Source organism: Mustelus asterias, chromosome 15, assembly GCF_964213995.1.
Source record: "Mustelus asterias chromosome 15, sMusAst1.hap1.1, whole genome shotgun sequence".
Lineage (NCBI taxonomy): Eukaryota > Metazoa > Chordata > Chondrichthyes > Carcharhiniformes > Triakidae > Mustelus > Mustelus asterias.
Window position 1 is genome coordinate 76,867,550 of NC_135815.1, and position 20,152 is coordinate 76,887,701.

At 45.3% G+C, this 20,152-nt stretch overlaps 1 protein-coding gene across 3 annotated transcripts in view; it reads right to left on the minus strand.

The window, feature by feature from the left end:
• Window positions 1–245: 245 nt before the first annotated feature.
• Window positions 246–20,152, minus strand: part of mgme1 (mitochondrial genome maintenance exonuclease 1) — a 32,661-nt gene continuing 12,754 nt past the window's right edge. For 2 of the 3 annotated variants that reach the window (XM_078230155.1, XM_078230158.1), the window contains exons 2-5: window positions 15,724–16,316; window positions 14,729–14,942; window positions 5,702–5,834; window positions 246–2,878 (exon numbers count right to left, since the gene is read on the minus strand). In XM_078230155.1, the coding sequence (XP_078086281.1) occupies window positions 2,732–2,878; window positions 5,702–5,834; window positions 14,729–14,942; window positions 15,724–16,270 (1,041 nt within the window). In that variant the 5' untranslated portion in view covers window positions 16,271–16,316 and the 3' untranslated portion in view covers window positions 246–2,731. Of the gene's footprint in view, window positions 2,879–5,701; window positions 5,835–14,728; window positions 14,943–15,723; window positions 16,317–16,504; window positions 16,643–20,152 lie in introns of those variants that run through there. The other variant, XM_078230156.1, reaches the window with a different exon arrangement.

The window sequence follows — 20,152 nt, forward strand, 5'->3', positions numbered from 1 at the left end:
TTCTTGCTGACGTGCAGCCATGTGGCTGCGACTCTGAATTTTCTAAACAGCTCTCTGACAGCCAGATATTCTCCCCCTCCACTAGCACAAACTCAGGGGAGCACCAGTTTGATTGTGCATGACACGCAGTCAAACAGCTACTGTGATTAGGGCCTTAGTATGACAGCCCATCTTGTAAAACATAAGTTTATTGCTTCATTATCTCTTTTCTGTAAATCAATCACCTCAAGTTACTGGATACATTCAGGTCAATATTATTTTATTCAGACAAATGCATCTGTACCTAAACTAGATTACACTGCACCTATGTATTTCTGGCAGGGGGTGGGGGTGGTGCAAGAATTGGGGAAAACGTGCAACATCGTTCTCTTTGTTCACCTTGACAGCTCCTGATATTAGGCCTCTCCAACTTTCCTAAGCAAGAGACATGATATCCATCCCTGGAAGCACCTTTATGATCCCTCTATTAATTAGTCCATGAAGATATGTTGTTGACCCTCCCCATTTCTCCATTAATCTGCCTGGTCTTGGCAGCGAAATGGCTTTTCCTGTTTCCCACATTCACCCCAGTGGATGAGCAACAAGGATGCACACTCCATATTTACGTGGTGAATGAATGATTCAATAACATTTACTGCCAATCTCTTTCTTCTTGGCTCGTGTGTTAAATCTGACCTTGCAGGAATTGCATGGAATAAAGCTTGCATTTATATCGGTGATTAAAAAGGAAGAAAAAGTGACTGTCAGTGCACTTAGAGAAATTAATTTCAACCCAACAGGGTGAACATTTCAGGGCTGTTTTTAATTTCTAGTAGGGAACATAATGACCAATGAATGAGAAAAGGCGGAGGTGGAGGATATACGACTGAAAGGTACTTAGTAACCTGTAAGCGAAGGATAGCATGGTGCACCACATTGCCATAACTCACAGGGAAGGACCATGAAGCCCATGTAGTGAGTTCTACTTGCCTGGATTCTCAAGGAGAATCAACCAGTGAGGCACCTCTCTAGTGATAAAAAGTGAATTTGGTGAACTAGAACTGCTCTTAATGTTCTTCCATCCCAGAGCACTGCCAGAAGAAACATAGAAACATAGAAACCCTACAGTGCAGAAGGAGGCCATTCGGCCCATCGAGTCTGCACCGACCACAATCCCACCCAGGCCCTCCCCCCACATATTTTACCTGCTAATCCCTCTAACCTACGCATCCCAGGACTCTAAGGGACAATTTTTAACCTGGCCAATCAACCTATCCCGCACATCTTTGGACTGTGGGAGGAAACCGGAGCACCCGGAGGAAACCCACGCAGACACGAGGAGAATGTGCAAACTCCACACAGACAGTGACCCGAGCCGGGAATCGAACCCGGGACCCTGGAGCTGTGAAGCAGCAGTGCTAACCACTGTGCTACCGTGCCGCCCGGATGTGTTCCCTTTTCATATCGGGAACAATGCAAGGCGCAGAGGCTAAGGGGAAAAGTGGATTTCACCTAGCCTTTTCCACACTTGATTGCACAACCTCGCAAACATGCCGCTCTGTAACGTTCTGGGAGGACACCAGGACAGAGGATCCAGGATCTGTCACTGAGCAACAACTAGTGAAATAAAGGAGATCCATTTTAAGGGGACCTGATTCAAAAGTGGTACAATTTGATCTGAGTGCACTGAAAAAACTGACAGTCATTAAAAAAATTGACAACCATCTAAAATTAGGATCTATTTTAGAAAAATGTCAACTTGTTGCTTTTAGCATGAGAAACAGGTTTCTGTACTTGGATGTAGCATTGCTACATGATCACCTGGGGGCGCTGTGTCATAGGTAACTGGAAACATTCCAAGTCTCTGCAAGCGAGAGCATCAGTTGTTCTCAAAACCGTTCACATATTTATTAAATATTTGTCACTTGCTTCCAGTGAAGGATCGACTGTACAGTGTGGGTAAAGGGATGCTTCAAATGTTTGGTAAATAAAGAGATGGAATGATCCAGTAGTTCCGTTTAAAACACTGTACTCTCTAGACTGTGAAAACATGCCCGAGTTGAAAGTGCCACTTTACGACACAGTTACAAACGCTAATTCTGTACATTTTTCCATTTACACGGGGCAGATTTCTCACTGGACAGGAGGGGAGACGTTAAGTTACAGCTTTTCCTGCTCCAGTCCACCGTGTGTATCTCAATGCTTTGTTGTTTTTGACAACGGGTAATTTGGTGGAGCTCCACCGGGAACAATAACCGTGACGTAGTGGAGACTTTGCATCTCCACCAACACCGCCAGGAAGTCTTACCCTTCACAGTTGCTGGTATCCAAGGATAGGGTGCTACACACTATCAGATTTCCACTGTTTCCTATTTATAACATTATAAACAGATGTAAAACGACCTGTATTATATTGCACCTTTCATGCTCAGGACGCCTCAAGAGTGTTTAACAGCTAATCAAATACTTTGAAGTGTAATCACTGTTGTATTCTAGTAAACATGGCAGCCAATCTGAACATGGCAGGATTCCATAAACAACATGATAAGCGACCAGGAGATACTAAAGCTTGTTTAGAACTTTACCATATCAGAAATCTTCCTCTCATCCCCTTTTCCTCGCGGGATCGAGGCAATGAAAATAAAATCTGCACTCAGTAACACCAGATTATACTCGTGCCACACAATGTTCTTGGGATCTATCCAGTGCATTTTGCTGCCGTGTTGTTAGCCACCAGTGTCTCTCAAGCTGTTCACGTGGAAGCACCTATCCTGTCCTTGTACTTCTCCAGTCGAAGCAGCCATTTCTTCCAGCAGGTCAGGAACAGTTCGCAGTCCATGAAATGAGCATGTGCCGGCGACCCATCTTTATAAGCCACCACAATCAGCCCCCGCTCAACCTGCCAGATTCAAAAACGCTCCGTCACTTCTGCTCCGAAATGAGGCACAGCTCAAGCAGTAACACCACAAATAAATGCATTCAAAAATGAATTATTTTATAAAAGTCCCCCAACAGTTGCAACTCATTTCCCAGGGTTACCGAATTACAGAACATCACAGCGCAGAGTATTATTGAGGGAATGTTGCACTGTCAAAGCTATCTGTTGACTGCAGCATCAAAACTAAAGCCCTGTTCTCTCAAATGAGCATAAAAGGTTCCACAGCACAATTCAGAAGAGATGAGGAGTTACCCCCAGTGTCCTGATCAATACTTATTCCTCAACCAACATCACTAAAACAGGTCCAAAGGACATGCGGGTTAGGTGGATTGGCCATGCTAAATTGCTCCTTAGTGTCAGGGGGACTAGCTAGGGTAAATGCATGGGGCTGGGGGAATAGGGCCTGGATGGGATTGTGGTCAGTGCAGACTTGATGGGCCGAATGGCTTCCTTCTGCACTGTAGGGATCCTATGAAGGTTACAGTGTCAGTGCTGAGACCGGCTCGTTTTTTTCTACTCACACAAATAAGCCATTTGCTCCATCAAGTGTGCGCTACCCGGTGAGATCCTTGAAGTGTCAACCAATCTAATCCAACATACATCTTTTTTGAAAGCAACTATCTATTTCCCTTTAGGATAGTTTGTTCAGAGTCCATAACAGATCAAAGCAGAGAATTCCATATGCTAGTCACCTTCTCTGGTCTGACATTTTATGTTTGGCTGTTGTCAATTCTTTAATGTTAAAATATTTGGCTCTTGTTGTCACGATGCTGACTCTGGAGACTATCCATAACTCTTTAAAGGAAAGAGGGACCGCACTGGAAGGGAGAGAACCATTAACAATGGTGGCTAACATGGGAACCAGGGGCAGAAGTTGGGTGGTCAGCAGTTTAGTGGGAATAGGGTCAAGGGATCAGGAGGTGGGCGACAGGCGAGAAAGATTCATGTTCAAGGCTAGCTCAAGGAGGAGCATCAAAGGAATTTTAACCAGATAGGTTAGTGCAAAGGAGGGAAACAGCAGGGGCATCCGATTAGACAGTCTTGATCTTTGTGACGAAGAGGTGTACGAGCTCTTTGCACTTGTTGGATGTGAGAGTGAAGGAGATAGGGGAGAGGTACGCTTGCAGTAGAGAAAAGAAGCCAGAAGCTTTCTATCCATTCCGTCGGAATTAAGGGGGTGAAGTTGAGGGCTCAAGTAGGGGGAATAGCCAGGGTGAGAGAGAGTAATGGTTTTACATCATAGAAATCATAGAAAGAAATCATAGAAACCCTACAGTGCAGAAGGAGGCCATTCGGCCCATCGAGTCTGCACCGACCACAATCCCACCCAGGCCCTACCCCCACATATTTACCTGCTAATCCCTCTAACTACGCATCTCAGGGACAATTTTTAACCTGGCCAATCAACCTAACCGGCACATCTTTGGACTGTGGGAGGAAACCGGAGCACCCGGAGGAAACCCACATACGTAGAAACTAGAAGCAGTTTCTAGCCTTCTCCACCATTCGTTATGATCATGGCTGATCATCAAATTCAATATCCTGATCCCCCTTAGCCCCAAGAACGATATCTAATTTCTTCTTGAAATCACACAACATTTTGGCCTCAACTACATTCTGTGGTAGTGAATTCCACATATTCACCTTTGGGTGAAGACATTTCTCCTCACCTCAGTTCTAATCCTCAAACTATGACCCTAGTTCTGGATTCCCCCACCATTGGAAACATTCTTTCTGAATCTACGCTGTCTAACCCTGTTAGAATTTTGTAAGTTTCTATGAGATTCCCTCTACACTTCTAAGCTCCAGTGAATATAATCCTAACTGGCTCAATCTCTGGTTTGTTACTTGTGCCACGTGATAGTGAGGAGAGGAATAGGGAGAGAGAGCAATTGAACACTTGGCTACAGGGATGGTGCAGGAGGGAAAGATTCAGATACCTGGACAATTGGGGCTCATTCTGGGGTAGGTGGGACCTCTACAAACAGGATGGTCTACACCTGAACCAGAGAGGTACCAATATCCTGGGGGGGGGGGAATTTGCTAATGCTCTTCGGGAGGGTTTAAACTAATTCAGCAGGGGGATGGGAACCGGAATTGTAGATCCAGTGTACAGGAGGTTGAGAGTAGTGAGGTCATGGATAAGGTTTCAGCGTCGCAGGAGTGTACTGGCAGGCAGGAAGGGCTTGGGTGTGGAAGGGGATGTGGGTCTAGAGCAATACAAGGAAATGGTGAGAGATGATCTTATCTGTGATTGATATGACAAGAACAGCAATACCACATAATATGGCAAGGTCAAGGGATTGGTTGCGATTATGGGTTGTGGAGTTAACATGGAGGGAGAGTTTATGGGAGGATAAGAGGGCAGTGAATGCAAAGGAGAAAGCGTGATGATTTGAGCTGGAGGTTGTAATCACCAAGAACAAGAAATTGATCAAGGCAGAGGCTGAAGGGTGAAAACAGCAAATGAACCTCAGTGACAAAATACGCTTAGGTAACTATTTTAATGGTGTTGGTAGAATCAATATCGACCAGAACACTGGGGGACGCTCCTGCTCTTGATCTAGGAGTGCTATAGGATCTTTTACTTTCTCCTGAAAGAGCAGAAAGGGTCCTGACTTAAACTCTAATTTGAAAAACTGTATCCTCCCAGTGCAGCGGTCCTTCAGTACTGCAGTGCCAGCCTACATTTCCAAAGTGGGACTTGAACCAACAACTGTCTGATTTAGGAGCAAGAGTTCTACTACCGAGCCATGGCTGACATCCAATGAAAGATTTACTGACCTGAAAGTTATAGTTGTCATCATGGTTCAGGGCACCAGCATATGCTGCCACCTGGAGTGGGTTATCAAAGGTATTTCGAAAATAAGGCTTGGGTTTCTCAGAGGTTTTCCAGTCAATCACACATAACTTGCCCCTGCACCAAGAAGTAAACGAAAGCATCAGTCAAACTTTCCACTGATCACCACAGTGCTCATACAGAGGAATTTGACAGCATCCACCAATAATAATCCTCAAAAGTTCCAGTCAGCAAACCATTTTAAAAGAATAGAGGTTCTTTCAGTTGGTGAAGCCAGTGTAAATCAGCAGTCTCAGGTTCAATTCTCTGCCTGCATTGAGTTAGTGAACAGTAGTTAGGGCACCAGCTGGCTTGCTACAATTCCCTTCAACACACCAAAACCAGAAAGGGGAAAATCAGCCACGTTTCTGTTGCCCATTACTACCTAATAATCTGAGCTATAAAGCTTACATTTCGAAGCCTACATACAGGGCTTGGTGCCTCGTGGTATTGTCATTGAACTAGTAATTCAGAGACTCGGGGGACCAGGGTTCAAATCCCACCATGGCAGATAGTGGAATTTGAATTCAATAAGAATGAAAAGTCTAATGATAACCATAAAACCATTGTCAATTTTCGTAAAATCCCATCTGGCTCACTAATGCCTCATTGTTCCACAGGAGCAGGCTGAGGGTAAGAGAGATTGTGTCTGCATTTTATTTATTTTTCAGTTAAATTTGGCTTAAAAATCTGAGTTTTTTTTTCAAAACAGGAAGTAGGCCCAGGAGTAGCCTGGGGAAGGTTTAAAAAGGGCTAATTTAAAAAGGAGTTTTTTTTTCAAAACAGGAAGTAGGCCCAGGAGCAGCCTGGGGAGGTTTTTTGGAGGGTTTAAAAGCAGGCCGCACTTTTGAGCGGGCAGCGGAGTGAGCAGGGAGCAGAGTGTGAGCTGTAAGAGCTTTGGCTCACAGGGCTTTGACGAAGGCGAGGAAGGTTGTTTCTTTTTCTTCTGTTACACCCCCTTTTTTGTTTTATCTCCCAAAAACTAAAAAGGACATGGCTGGTATGAGTGGGAGGCCAGTAGACTGCATTCAGTGTGGGATGTGGGAGTTCCTGGAGACAACTTGCCTCCCGGAAGTCCATATCTGTGCCAGATGCGTGGAACTGCAACTCCTGAAGGATCGTGTAAGGGAGCTGGAGCTGAGGCTCGATGAACTCAGTTTAGTTAGGGAAAATGAGAGATTAATAGATAAAAGTTATAGCCAGGTAGTGGCACCAGGGTCTCGGAAGGAAGACACGTGGGTCACAGTTAGGAGGGGTAATAGTCAGAAGGGTGATGTGCCAGAAAGCACCCCAGTGGCAGTCTCCCATAAAAGAAAGGGATGGGCAACAGATGGTAGAAGGGAAGGGAGTGAGCAGTCTGTGGAGGGATCCCCTGTGGTTGTCCCCCTCCAAAATAGGTATATTGTTTTGGATTCTGTGGAGGGGGATGACCCTCCAGGGGTAAGCCACGAGGACCAGATCGCCTCCACGGAGACAGGCTCAGGGGTCCGGAAGGGAAAGAAGGGGTTTAGGAGAGCGATAGTTGTGGGGGACGCAATGGTTAGAGGCACGGACAGGCGGTTCTGTGGGAGTGAACAAGAATCCAGGGTGGTAGTCTGCCTCCCTGGTGCCGGGGTACTGGATGTCTCCGAGAGGGTAGGAAGCATATTTAAAAAGGAAGGTAGTCAAACGGATGTGATTATACACATTGGTGAAAATGATGTAGGTAGGAAGAGCAGGGGGGTCATACGAGAGAAATTCAGGGAGTTGGGTGCTAGGCTAAAAAGTAAGGCTTCCAGGGTAGCAATCTCTGGACTGCTCCCGGTGTCTAGTGCAAGTGAGGCTCGGAACAGGGAGATTCTACAGTTGAACGCGTGGCTAAAGGACTGGTGCAAGAGGGAGGGTTTTAAATTCATAGATAACTGGGAAATCTTCAAGTCAGGATGGCAACTGTACAGAAAGGATGGGTTACACCTTAACTGGAAGGGAGCAAATATCCTGGCTGGGAGTTTTGCTAGAGTGTTTCGGCAGGATTTAAACTAGTGTGGCAGGGGGGTGGGGAAACAAAACAGTAGGTCAGTAAATACTGAGGCTGGGGTTGAGCTGGGGGCCAGGGCAAGGCTAGCTAAGAAGAGGAGCACTCTGGAGGAGGATGACCTGAGTGGGCCTGGAGGTCTGCAGTGCATCTGCTTCAATGCGAGGAGCGTAACGGGTAAAACAGATGAACTTAGGGCCTTAATGCTTATGCGGAATTTGGATGTGGTTGCGGTGACGGAAACTTGGTTAAAAGGACAGGACTGGCAGCTGAATATTCCGGGGTATAAGTGTTTTAGGCGAGTCAGAGGAGGGGCTAAGGTGGGGGAGTAGCGATATTAGTTAAGGAGCATATTACCGCGGTGCAGAGGGTAGACAACTTAGAGGGGTCATGTACTGAGTCGCTGTGGGTGGAACTCAGAAACAGGAAGGGTGCAGTCACTATGCTGGGGATGTACTACAGACCACCCAACAGTCCACAGGAAGTGGAGGAAAGGATATGTCAGGAGGTTCTGGATAGGTGCAGAAAAAATAGGGTTGTTGTAGTGGAGGACTTTAATTTCCCTGGCACAGACTGGAAAGTGCTTAGAGCTGGGGGTCCGGACGGGGAGAAATTTGTAAAATGCGTACTGGAAGGTTCTTTGGAACAGTATGTAGATAGCCCGACTAGAGAGGGGGCTATACTGGACCTAGTTCTGGGAAATGAGCCCGGTCAGGTCGTCAAAGTTTCGGTAGGGGAACATGTGGCAAATAGTGACCACAACTCTGTTAACTTTAGGATAGTAATGGACAAGGATGAGTGCTGTCCTACGGGCAGGGTGCTAAATTGGGGGAAGGCTAACTATAGCCGGATTAGGCAGGAATTGGTGGATGTTGATTGGGAGAGGATGTTCGACGGTAAGTCCGCGTCTGGCATGTGGGTGTCTTTTAAGGAACTATTGATAAGGCTGCAGGATAGGCATGTGCCTGTAAAAAGGAAAGATAGGAAAGGTAGGATTCGAGAGCCGTGGATAACCAGGGAAATTGAGGATCTGATTAAAATGAAAAGGGAGGCGTACGTTAAGTCCAGGCAACAGAAAACAGATGGAGCTCTGGAGGAATACTGAGAGAGTAGGAAAGAGCTCAAACGGGGAGTTAGAAGGACAAAAAGAGGTCACGAGATGTTCTTGGCAGGCAGGATTAAGGAGAATCCTAAGGCATTCTATTCATACGTTAGGAACAAAAGAGTTGTCAGGGAGAAAATCGGACCTCTCAGGGACAAAGGAGGGGAATTATGCTTAGAACCCAAGGGAATAGGGGAGATCCTAAATGAATACTTTGCATCGGTATTCACGAAGGAGAGGGGCGTGTTAACCGGGAGTGTCTCGGAGGGAGGTGTTGACCCGTTAGAGAAAATCTCCATTACAAGAGAGGAAGTGTTAGGTTTTTTAGGGAACATTAAAACTGACAAAGCCCCAGGGCCTGATGGCATCTATCCTCGACTGCTCAGGGAGACGAGAGATGAAATTGCTGGGCCTCTGATGGAAATCTTTGTCGCTTCTTTGGACACGGGTGAGGTCCCTGAGGATTGGAGGATAGCGAATGTGGTCCCGTTGTTTAAGAAAGGTAGCAGGGATAACCCAGGAAATTATAGGCCGGTGAGCTTGACGTCCGTGGTAGGGAAGTTGTTGGAGAGGATTCTTAGAGACAGGATGTATGTGCATTTAGAACGGAACAATCTCATTAGTGACAGACAGCATGGTTTTGTAAGAGGGAGGTCGTGCCGTACAAATTTGGTGGAGTTTTTTGAGGAAGTGACAAAAACGGTTGATGAAGGAAGGGCCGTGGATGTCGTCTATATGGATTTCAGTAAGGCATTTGACAAAGTCCCACATGGCAGGTTGGTTAAGAAGGTTAAGGCTCATGGGATACAAGGAGAAGTGGCTAGATGGGTGGAGAACTGGCTTGGCCATAGGAGACAGAGGGTAGTGGTCGAAGGGTCTTTTTCCGGCTGGAGGTCTGTGACCAGTGGTGTTCCGCAGGGTTCTGTACTGGGACCTCTGCTATTTGTGATATATATAAATGATTTGGAAGAGGGTGTAACTGGTGTAATCAGCAAGTTTGCGGATGACACGAAGATGGCTGGACTTGCAGATAGTGAAGAGCATTGTCGGGCAATACAGCAGGATATAGATAGGCTGGAAAATTGGGCGGACAGGTGGCAGATGGAGTTTAAACCAGATAAATGCGAAGTGATGCATTTTGGAAGAAATAATGAAGGGAGGAGTTATACAATAAATGGCAGAGTCATCAGGAGTATAGAAACACAGAGGGATCTAGGTGTGCAAGTCCACAAATCCTTGAAGGTGGCAACACAGGTGGAGAAGGTGGTGAAGAAGGCATATGGTATGCTTGCCTTTATAGGACGGGGTATACAGTATAAAAGCTGGAGTCTGATGATGCAGCTGTATAGAACGCTGGTTAGGCCACATTTGGAGTACTGCGTCCAGTTCTGGTCGCCGCACTACCAGAAGGACGTGGAGGCGTTAGAGAGAGTGCAGAGAAAGTTTACCAGGATGTTGCCTGGTATGGAGGGTCTTAGCTATGAGGAGAGATTGGGTAAACTGGGGTTGTTCTCCCTGGAAAGACGGAGAATGAGGGGAGATCTAATAGAGGTGTACAAGATTATGAAGGGGATAGATAGGGTGAACGGTGGGAAGCTTTTTCCCAGATCAGAAGTGACGTTCACGAGGGGTCACGGGCTCAAGGTGAGAGGGGTGAAGTATAACTCAGATATCAGAGGGATGTTTTTTACACAGAGGGTGGTGGGGGCCTGGAATGCGCTGCCAAGTAGGGTGGTGGAGGCAGGCACGCTGACATCGTTTAAGACTTACCTGGATAGTCACATGAGCAGCCTGGGAATGGAGGGATACAAACGATTGGTCTAGTTGGACCAAGGAGCGGCACAGGCTTGGAGGGCCGAAGGGCCTGTTTCCTGTGCTGTACTGTTCTTTGTTCTTTTGTTCTTTGTAGGGAAGGATTGCTGCTGTCCTTAGGTCTGGCCTACATGTGACTCCCAATCCACAGTAGCGTGGTTGACTCTTGAATGGCCTAGCATGCCACTCAGTCCATGGACAATTAGGGAAGGGCAATAATTGCTGGCCTAGCTTGCGACGTCCACACCCCAAAAATGAATTTAAAAAACAGGACTGGGTTGTAAAGAGACAAAACAGCTGTTGCTGAAGCTTTGCACCTCCAACTAGTGTCAGCACTGGTTGTTGGAGTAGACACAATCAGATACACCATAGTATGAGGTTCATCCTGTCTGTGCTAACTTCTTGTAGGTCCCACTCCTTTGCTTATTCCTGACAGTAAGGAAAGATTTGCAAAGCTAAGTATATATCAAATTTTCTTTTAAAGTTAATATTGAAGAGAAGAATCCTCGCTTCGTCACATAACTGATCCGAATAAGTCTCCTCTTTCAATGGTTGCTGTTTAACATAAGAACATATAGAGGGAGAGTAGATCATACAGCCCCTTGAGCCTGCTCTGCGTTCAATACGATCCTGGTTGATCTTCTGCATTACCTCCACTTTCCCACCTGCTCTCCAATTTCCCTGAAAGATTAAAATTCAATCTCAGTACTTGACTGGCCCCAAGCCCAACATCCAGATGAGACAGCGATTAGTGTGCACTTCTTTCAATTTCGTATACTGCAACGATTCCCAAATTGTGGGTTGCGATCCCAAACGGGTCAGCAGAGACAGGAGATGGGCTTATGTGTTCCCCTTCCTCCAAGACTGCGCCACACACCGAGGCCAGACAACATCTGGTCCTGCTGCTGCTCTTCTTGTCTCTCCTTCTCCAAGCTGGTGAGGAAAGTCACACTGTTGCCAATGCTTTAAATTCAACATGCGAGTCATCAATCTTCTCCTTCCCCAGTTCATTCTTCTCCTATTGAACTTTTCTACTGGATCAAACCTTGGCACTGGTGGCCTGGACCCTGGGATTTTTTTTCTTCTTTTCAAGACCATTTAAAAATGTTGTGTGCAGTGGATTCACTAACTCAGAAGTTCCTGTTCCTTTGTGTAAATTAAGGTATGAAGGTGAATTAACAGGTCGATTGATCTGAAAATATTAACTGGAGCCTGAGGAGGAGTCAGTTTTACAATGGTGTGCATGTCGGTGGCGAAGGAGTAACCTTCCCATTTATTATATGACCCAGTCTGAAAGGGGACTGCATCAATTGCACGCTTTCCCTCCCACCATCAGTTTGCTCCTGTGGAGTCTGGGGGGAAGGGAATTTCACAAGAATGCCAAATTGGAATTAAAAATGTCAGGAAAATATAATTTTTTAAATCAATAATGGCTGGAAGACAGAACAGGGCCTTGGATTTGGTGAATCAGCTGCATACCAGCTCAGACTCGGGTTCGAGTTGCCAAGAGCTACCATGCCTCCCCCGCTGGCTGCCCGATGTGTTGTGTGGGAAGGGAGGAGCTAATTAGAACACGTGCCTCAAGTGGGGTCACATTGGAAAATAGGTCTGAAAGTGCGGATATACTGCATTTGCTGTGCACAATGCTCTACACCGGGGAAACCAAATGCAGATTGGGTGACTACTCTGTGAAACACATCTGTTCATCTCAAGTTTAAAGCTCATTTGTGTCGTAAGTAGGCTTACATTCACACTGCAATGAAGTTACTGTGAAAATCCCCTAGTCGCCACCCTCCAGCACCTGTTCGGGTACACTGAGGGAGAACTTAGCATGGCCAATTCATCTAACTAGCACATCTTTCAGATTGTGGGGGGAAACCAAAGCACCCGGAGGAAACCCACACAGATATGGGGAGAACATGCAGGCTCCGCACAGAGAGTGACCTAACCCGGGAATTGATCCCGGGTCCCTGGCACTGTCAAGCAGCAGTGCTAACCACTGTGCCGCCATCTGGAAACATGAAACCATGCTTCCAGTCGTCTGTCATTTAAATTCTCCGCTTTGCTGTCACGCTGACCTCTCTGCCCTCGGTCTCATATTGCCATATTCCAATTAAGCTCAATGTAAGCTCGAGGAACTGCGTCTTATCTTTAGATTAGGCACATTTCAGCCTTCTGGAATCAACCCAAGTTCAACAACTGAGAAGCATTGGGATCTTTTTCCTGTATTTTATGCTCCCATTTTGTTTTCCTTTTCTTTACAAATTTTGGCTTCACTCTTTTTTTCTTGCAAGATGGCTACTGTTCAATGTTCTGCCATTCACAGCTCTTCTAGACACAGATTCTGCTTCTCTACTGGGCCAATGGCCATTCCCTTTGGCCTTGCATCATCATTTCTTTGTTATTTAATCTCCCCTCTCTGCCAAAGGCCTTTCTTTTTGTTCTTTTTCTTACACTACTTCCCGCTTCATTTACTTAAAACCCATTCTCTCTCCATAGTTGCTGCCTGACCAGCTGAATATTTCCAGCATTTCTGGTTTAAGTGAAGTCCATTCAACAAACCAGGGCCTTCTTCCTCCAGTACTAGTGCAGTGTCCCATGAACTGTAACCCCCTCTGTCCATACCATACTTTCAGCCATGAGTCAAATTCTCCGATCTGCTTCACCCTATGCCAATTGGCATGTGACTCAGGTAACAACCCAAAGATTGCCACTTTTTGGATCCTAACTCCTCAAACTCTCTCTAATTCCTGATACTACCTATGCCACTGCTTTTTAAGTGGATCATGACAACTTGATCCTCCTGTCTTAGTCCAAGTTCTTCTCCAGCTGAGAGGAGGTGTCTTTAACTCTGACACCAGACGGACAACACATCCTTTGGGACTCCTGATCGTGGTTGCAGTATTTACCCCCCTGAATAGAGTGTCTCTATATTCCTTTTCACCAGCAACCTGTTCCACCTGAACAACCTCCTGCAGCATGGTGTTATGGTCAGTTTGCCCATCCACTCTGCAGTCCTTGTTCTCAACCATACAGGTAGGGGCTGAAGCTCCTCCATCATTACCTCTTGGATCCCTATAGCTGTCTGACTTAGTTACACCCACCTGTCCATGACCATTAAACAACTCTACTTAAGTTCTACTTGACTGCCTCTGGGAACAAGGTGCACAGACAGTTCCCCTCCTTGCTCTGCAATGTTTACAGCTTGCACTCCAGTTCAAAAAATCTGAGTCAAAGTTCCTCACCCTGCAGACACTCAGTGGAGGTATAGTTGTCAGGGATTACAATGCACTCCACAAACTTCCACATAGAGTCATAGAGGTTTACAGCATGGAAACAGGCCCTTCGGCCCAACTTGTCCATGCTGCCCTTTCTTTTTTAAAATACCTAAACTAATCCCAATTGCCCACATTTGGCCCATATCCCTCTATACCCATCTTACCCATGTAACTATCTAAATGCTTTTTAAAAGACAAAATTGTACCCGCCTCTACTACTACCTCTGGCAGCTTGTTCCAGACACTCACCACCCGCTGCATGAAAAAATTGCCCCTCTGGACACTTTTGTATCTCTCCCCTCTCACCTTAAACCTATGCCCTCTAGTTTTAGACTCCCCTACCTTTGGGAAAAGATATTGACTATCTAGCTGATCTGTGCCCCTCATTATTTTATAGACCTCTATAAGATCACCCCTCAGCCTCCTACGCTCCAGAGAAAAAAGTCCCAGTCTATCCAGCCTCTCCTTATAACTCAATCCATCAAGTCCTGGTAGCATCCTAGTAAATCTTTTCTGCACTCTTTCTCGTTTAATAATATATTTTCTATAATAGGGTGACCAAAATTGCACACAGTATTCCAAGTGTGGCCGTACCAATGTCTTGTACAACTTCAACAAGACATTCCAACTCCTGTATTCAATGTTCTGACATGCGCTGTTATGACACAACACTGGCACTGCCATCTGTATCTAGCCCTATTTATTTGATTTTATAACCATAGTGCCTGCAATATAAACATTAGATGAAGGGAATGCCAAATCTTACCGATATTCTGCAACGCAGTCTACCAGTCCCATATACTGTAATGGTAGATGACTCACAACACTCTCCAAGGCTCGAGTTCCTGTAACGTCTGCTAAGATATCTTTCACACTGTGCAAGTACCCCGCAATTTCCTCATCGTTGGTTTTTGGAATTTTGGTTGAGAGAAGAGTTTCCTCCAAAGCAGAATGGAAAAGCTTCCCTCGATTGAGAATATCTGGGAAAATATAGTGTCTAAAGTCACCCAGTAGAATGGTCACAGAAATAATGCATTTAAATTTTACTCAGGTCACTAGGATTACACAGTTTCCTGTACTACCTGCCCAACGTATGACTTTGTAGGAACTTCCCATGTGGAGTGAGGGGAAATTCAAATAGTTACTGAGAGCTGTGGTCAGCACTGAAACGGCTGGCATGAAGTATCACAAAACAGGATCATAGAATCTCTACAGTGTAGAAAGGGGCTATTCAGCCCATCGTGCATGCACTGACAACAATCCCACCTAGGTCCTATCCCCTTAACCCCAAGTATTTACCCTAATCTCCCTGACAGTAAGGGGCAATTGCGCATAGCCAATCAACCTAACCGCACATCTTTGGACTTGAGGGGAAACTGGAGCACCCAGAGGAACCCGCGCAGACGTGGGGAGAACATGCAAACTCCATACATAGACAGTTACCCGAGGTTGGAATTGAACCTGGGTCCCTGGTGCTGTGAGACAGCAGTGCTAACCACTGTGCTGCCCAAAGCATAAAGAACAACCTGGAGCAGACTATGAGGACTATCTAGTTAGTTGGTCTCCAGTTAATACAATGTTAACACTAAACAAACTGGGGGCAGTACTAAGATGGCAATGGCCTGCATGGAGGAACACACGTGAGATTGATTTTTCCATGTTCTGCAGTTTTCATTTCAACCATTTTATATTTTGGTGCTTGTCAAGAGTGGTACCTTAACCCCAGGTTTCCTTATATTCAGCATCAAAGAGTGCACTTACTTTTAGTGTACTCCTTGAAGCCATCTTGGCCAAGCTCAGTTATCATTCTCCGTTTCCATCGCTCCAAGTAAAATGCTTGCTCCAAACTCATGGTCAACTGCAGGATGCGTGTTACGCTGGGCAAGCTAGTCTTTGAGCAATCCCTCTGCAATGGCAGCTGGAGCACGTAGCCTGGCTCATGTTCAGCAATCTGGCATTGGGAGTTCAGGAATGGAGCTAGATTTTGGGGGCTTTCGCGTTCTGGTTCTTCACTGACCGGCTTCGATCTGATGATTGGTCCATACAAGAAGCCGTCCTCTCCGAGCAGGGTTTCAGAGGTCTGGGGACTGACCTTCGTTGAGACAACAGAGCGGACCAAGGAGGCATATTTCTTACCATCTACTTGTGCGTATTTGCTCAGATCCTTTTTGCCACAATGAAGAAATGGGAAGGTAGAGAAAGTGCGACTCTGGAAGACCAATTCTTTCCGCACTGTGCCCCAGTGTTGTTGAAAAGAGTTCTCCAGTACTCTGCACTTTGCGGCATTCAGTACAATGAAGTAATTCATTCCGCAACTTGATACATGGACAGGCACGGATCAGATCATCTTTATTCTGTAAAAGAATACAGGATTAGCTTTTACCCTACCATACAGGAGTTTTTGCCATATTTCTCTAATCTGACTCTTTAGGATGCAGCAAACAGTTTCATAAAAGAGAAAGGAGAGATCCAATCAATAAGTTACCCCTGCATTATCCCCCAGTGTGGAATATCACAGGGGTACAATACAATAATGACTTACATTTGTACAGTGTCTTTCATGACCTCCAGGCAGCCCAAACCATGTCACATGACAGACATGTCTCCAGCCGACATATTAGCTATTGAGGATTCAGGTGAGATATAAATCACTTATCACTGATCTTGCAGTAAATAATATCTGCAGCACACATAAGGTTCCAGTTAAAACTTGTGGCATTATCTGAACCCTCAATTAAATTTTGTCCATAAAAGTAAATTTCTATTGAATGCAATGACAATTCTGCAAAGGAACGATAATCAGTGAATTGAAAATGGATTTTACCGTGCAGTATTAATATTTGTTTCATCTTTAATTCTAGTATCTAAAACAGCACAACATCATCTGGTTGTAGGAATCCCGTTCAGCAGGTAATGTGCAACTAGTTGATATGCGCTCTGCTTTTTTATCTAGAGAAATTATAAAGGAAGTGACCTTTACTCACACGCATTGAAACTTCAAGGCAGTGAGGAATCCCAGAAATTTCAGATGGTTATGCCCAGGACAATGATGTTTTATGAAAGCGAGGTTAATGTTGCACTGGGAGTTGAGTCACTTGCAGAGGTGAGCAGGTGGATTTATAATGCAGGTCATCAATCATATTATCAACTGCACCTTTTCAGGACGTAAGGCACCTTATCGTTCTCCAGAGGGCAACTAATTTTGGATGATTCTTACTATTCAACTCATTAGAAGTAGTCAGCTCTGAAAATGCATTTTACACATTAGAAGCTGAAACCGACACAGTGGCAAGCACTGCTGCCGTAAAGCGCCAGGGACCCTGGTTCAATTCGCCTTGGGTGACTGTGCAGAGTTTGCTCATTTTCCCTGTGCCTGTGTGGGTTTTCTCTGGGTGCTCCGGTTTCCTCCCACACTCCAAAGATGTGCAGGTTAGGGAGACTGGCAATGCTAAATTGCCCCTTAGGTTAAATGGATTAGCAGGAAAAATATATCTGGTTACAGGAAGAGGGCCCGGGCAAGATACAAAGTTGGTGCAGACTTGATGGGCCGAATGGCCTCTTCTGCATTGCAGCAATTCTATGATTTGAACAGTTCATTTAAAAAAAACAGCCACTATTAGCCATTTATTGAGCCAGCAGCTGTACTTCTCTAAAGTGCGTTACAAATACTGTATACACATTAGACATGATCATAGAAATCATAGAAACCCTACAGTGCAGAAGGAGGCCATTCGGCCCATCGAGTCTGCACCGACCACAATCCCACCCAGGCCCTACCCCCACATATTTTACCCGCTAATCCCTCTAACCTACGCATCCCAGGACTCTAAGGGGCAATTTATTTTAACCTGGCCAATCCACCTAACCCGCACATCTTTGGACTTTCACAACATTGAGTATTTGTAGTAAACTATGATTTGGAGAAAGTACATTAGAATCCTAAACACAAGTAGCTGAGGGGTAACGTTCAAAACCTGTACACAATGCATGACATCCACATGATTACTGGCCATTGTACTTTCAAACCCCATCAAGCATTACATTGATTTGAGGAATAAAGCAGTTTAAGAGCAAAGTTAAGAAGTGACACGATTGCAGTGTTTTTGCAGACTGTGATTAACTTGATTTTACACATCAAAGACCAAATAAACAAAAGTAAACAATACTATTTCAAAGAAAGAAGACAATTAAGATAATGAAAAAAGACAATTTAGTTTAAGGATAATACCTCCTGGGACACACTGCCCTCAGCACTCTTGATACTTAAGGTACTTCCATAGGTATGAAGATTAAGGAGTGATATTACTGAGATGGCAATAGGATAAATAGAAACTATTTTCTCTGGCAGTGGGTTCAAAACCAAGGGGGATAAGATTAAAATTAGAGCAAGGCCATTCAGCTGTGGTGTCTCACAAAAGGGAGTGGGAATCTGAATTTTTGCTCCAAACTGGGGTTAGGTCAATGGAAAATTTCAGACGTGGATTGACAGAATTATGAAATGCAAAGATATGAAAAGGCTGAGAAACAGGCCTGAGGGGTTAAATAATCCAATTGTGCTCCTTCCTTCTAATGATATTGAACCTTGGGGAATGGGAAGAAATCAGTCAAGGCTGCTGTTACGCACAATGCTTTCACAAACCACTGGGTATGCAGACAGCAGCTCGGGATTGGAACCCGTTTCTCACCTTCAACCCCAGTCACTGGTAGAAATTAGCGCACTTGTATTGCAACCCCAGGTTCCATTAATTATCTCAGCACAGGCTGCAGCAGAGAAGTGAACCTGGGATTGAATCACCTTATAGATTTACATATCATAGCATGGTCAGTAAGGGCACCAGGTATAAATGATTGTTGGAACAATTCCCAAAGCGGACAGGTATGTGAGAGAATATTGCAGATGCACACCATCCTGAATTGGTACTATAATCGCTGCTCCTTCGCTGTCCTAGGTCCAAAACCTGGGAGGTTTGCTCCCTTCCTAACAGCACAATGGGTGTACCTACACCATGTGGACTGTAACGGTTCAAGGTGGGGACTCCTCACTTTCTTCATGGCAATTAGGGATGGGCATGAAATGCTGGCCTTGCCGGTGACAATCACATTGTGTGAACAAATTTGATTTGATTTATTGTCACATGTATCAACATACAATGAAAAGTATTGTTTCTTGCGTGCTATACAGACAAAGCATACCGTTCATAGAGAAGGAAATGAGAGAGTGCAGAATGTAATGTTACAGTCATAGCTAGGGTGTAGAGAAAGATCAACTTAATGCAAGGTAAATCCATTCAAAAGTCTGACAGCAGCAGGGACGAAGCTGTTCTTGAGTCGGTTGGTACGTGACCTCAGACTTTTGTATCTTTTTGCCGATGGAAGGAGGTGGAAGAGAGAATGACTGGAGTGCGTGGGGTCCTTAATTGTGCTGGCTGCTTTGCCAAGGCAGCGGGACGTGTAGACAGAGTCAATGGATGGGAGGCTGGTTTGCGCTATATTCAAGACCTTTTGTAGTTTCTTGCGGTCTTGGGCAGAGCAGGAGCCATACCAAGCTGTGATACAACGAGAAAGAATGCTTTCTATGGTGCATCTGTAAAAGTTGGTGAGAGTCGTAGCTGACATGCCAAATTTCCTTAGTCTTCTGAGAAAGTAGAGGTGTTGGTGGGCTTTCTTAACTATAGTGTCGGCATGGGGGACCAGGACAGGTTGTTGGTGATCTGTACATCTAAAAACTTAAAGCTCTCGACCCTTTCTACTTCATCCCCGTTGATGTAGACAGGGGCATGTTCTCATTTATGCTTCCTGAAGTCGATGGCAATCTCCTTTGTTTTGTTGACATTGAGGGAGAGATTATTGTTGCCACACCCGTTCACCAGATTCTCTATCTCATTCCTGTACTTTGTCTTGTCATTGTTTGAGATCCGACCCACTACGGTGGTATCGTCAGCAAACTTGAAAATCGAATTGGAGGAGAATTTGGCCACACAGTCATAAGTGTATAAGGAATATAGTAGGGGGCTGAGAACACAGCCTTGTGGGACACCGGTGTTGAGGGTGATCGTGGAGGAGGTGTTGTTGCCTATCCTTATTGATTGTGGTCTGTGAGTTAGGAAGTTCAGGATCCAGTCGCAGAGGGAGGTGCCGAGGCCCAGGCCGCGGAGTTTGGAGATGAGTAACATGAGAATAATAGTGTTGA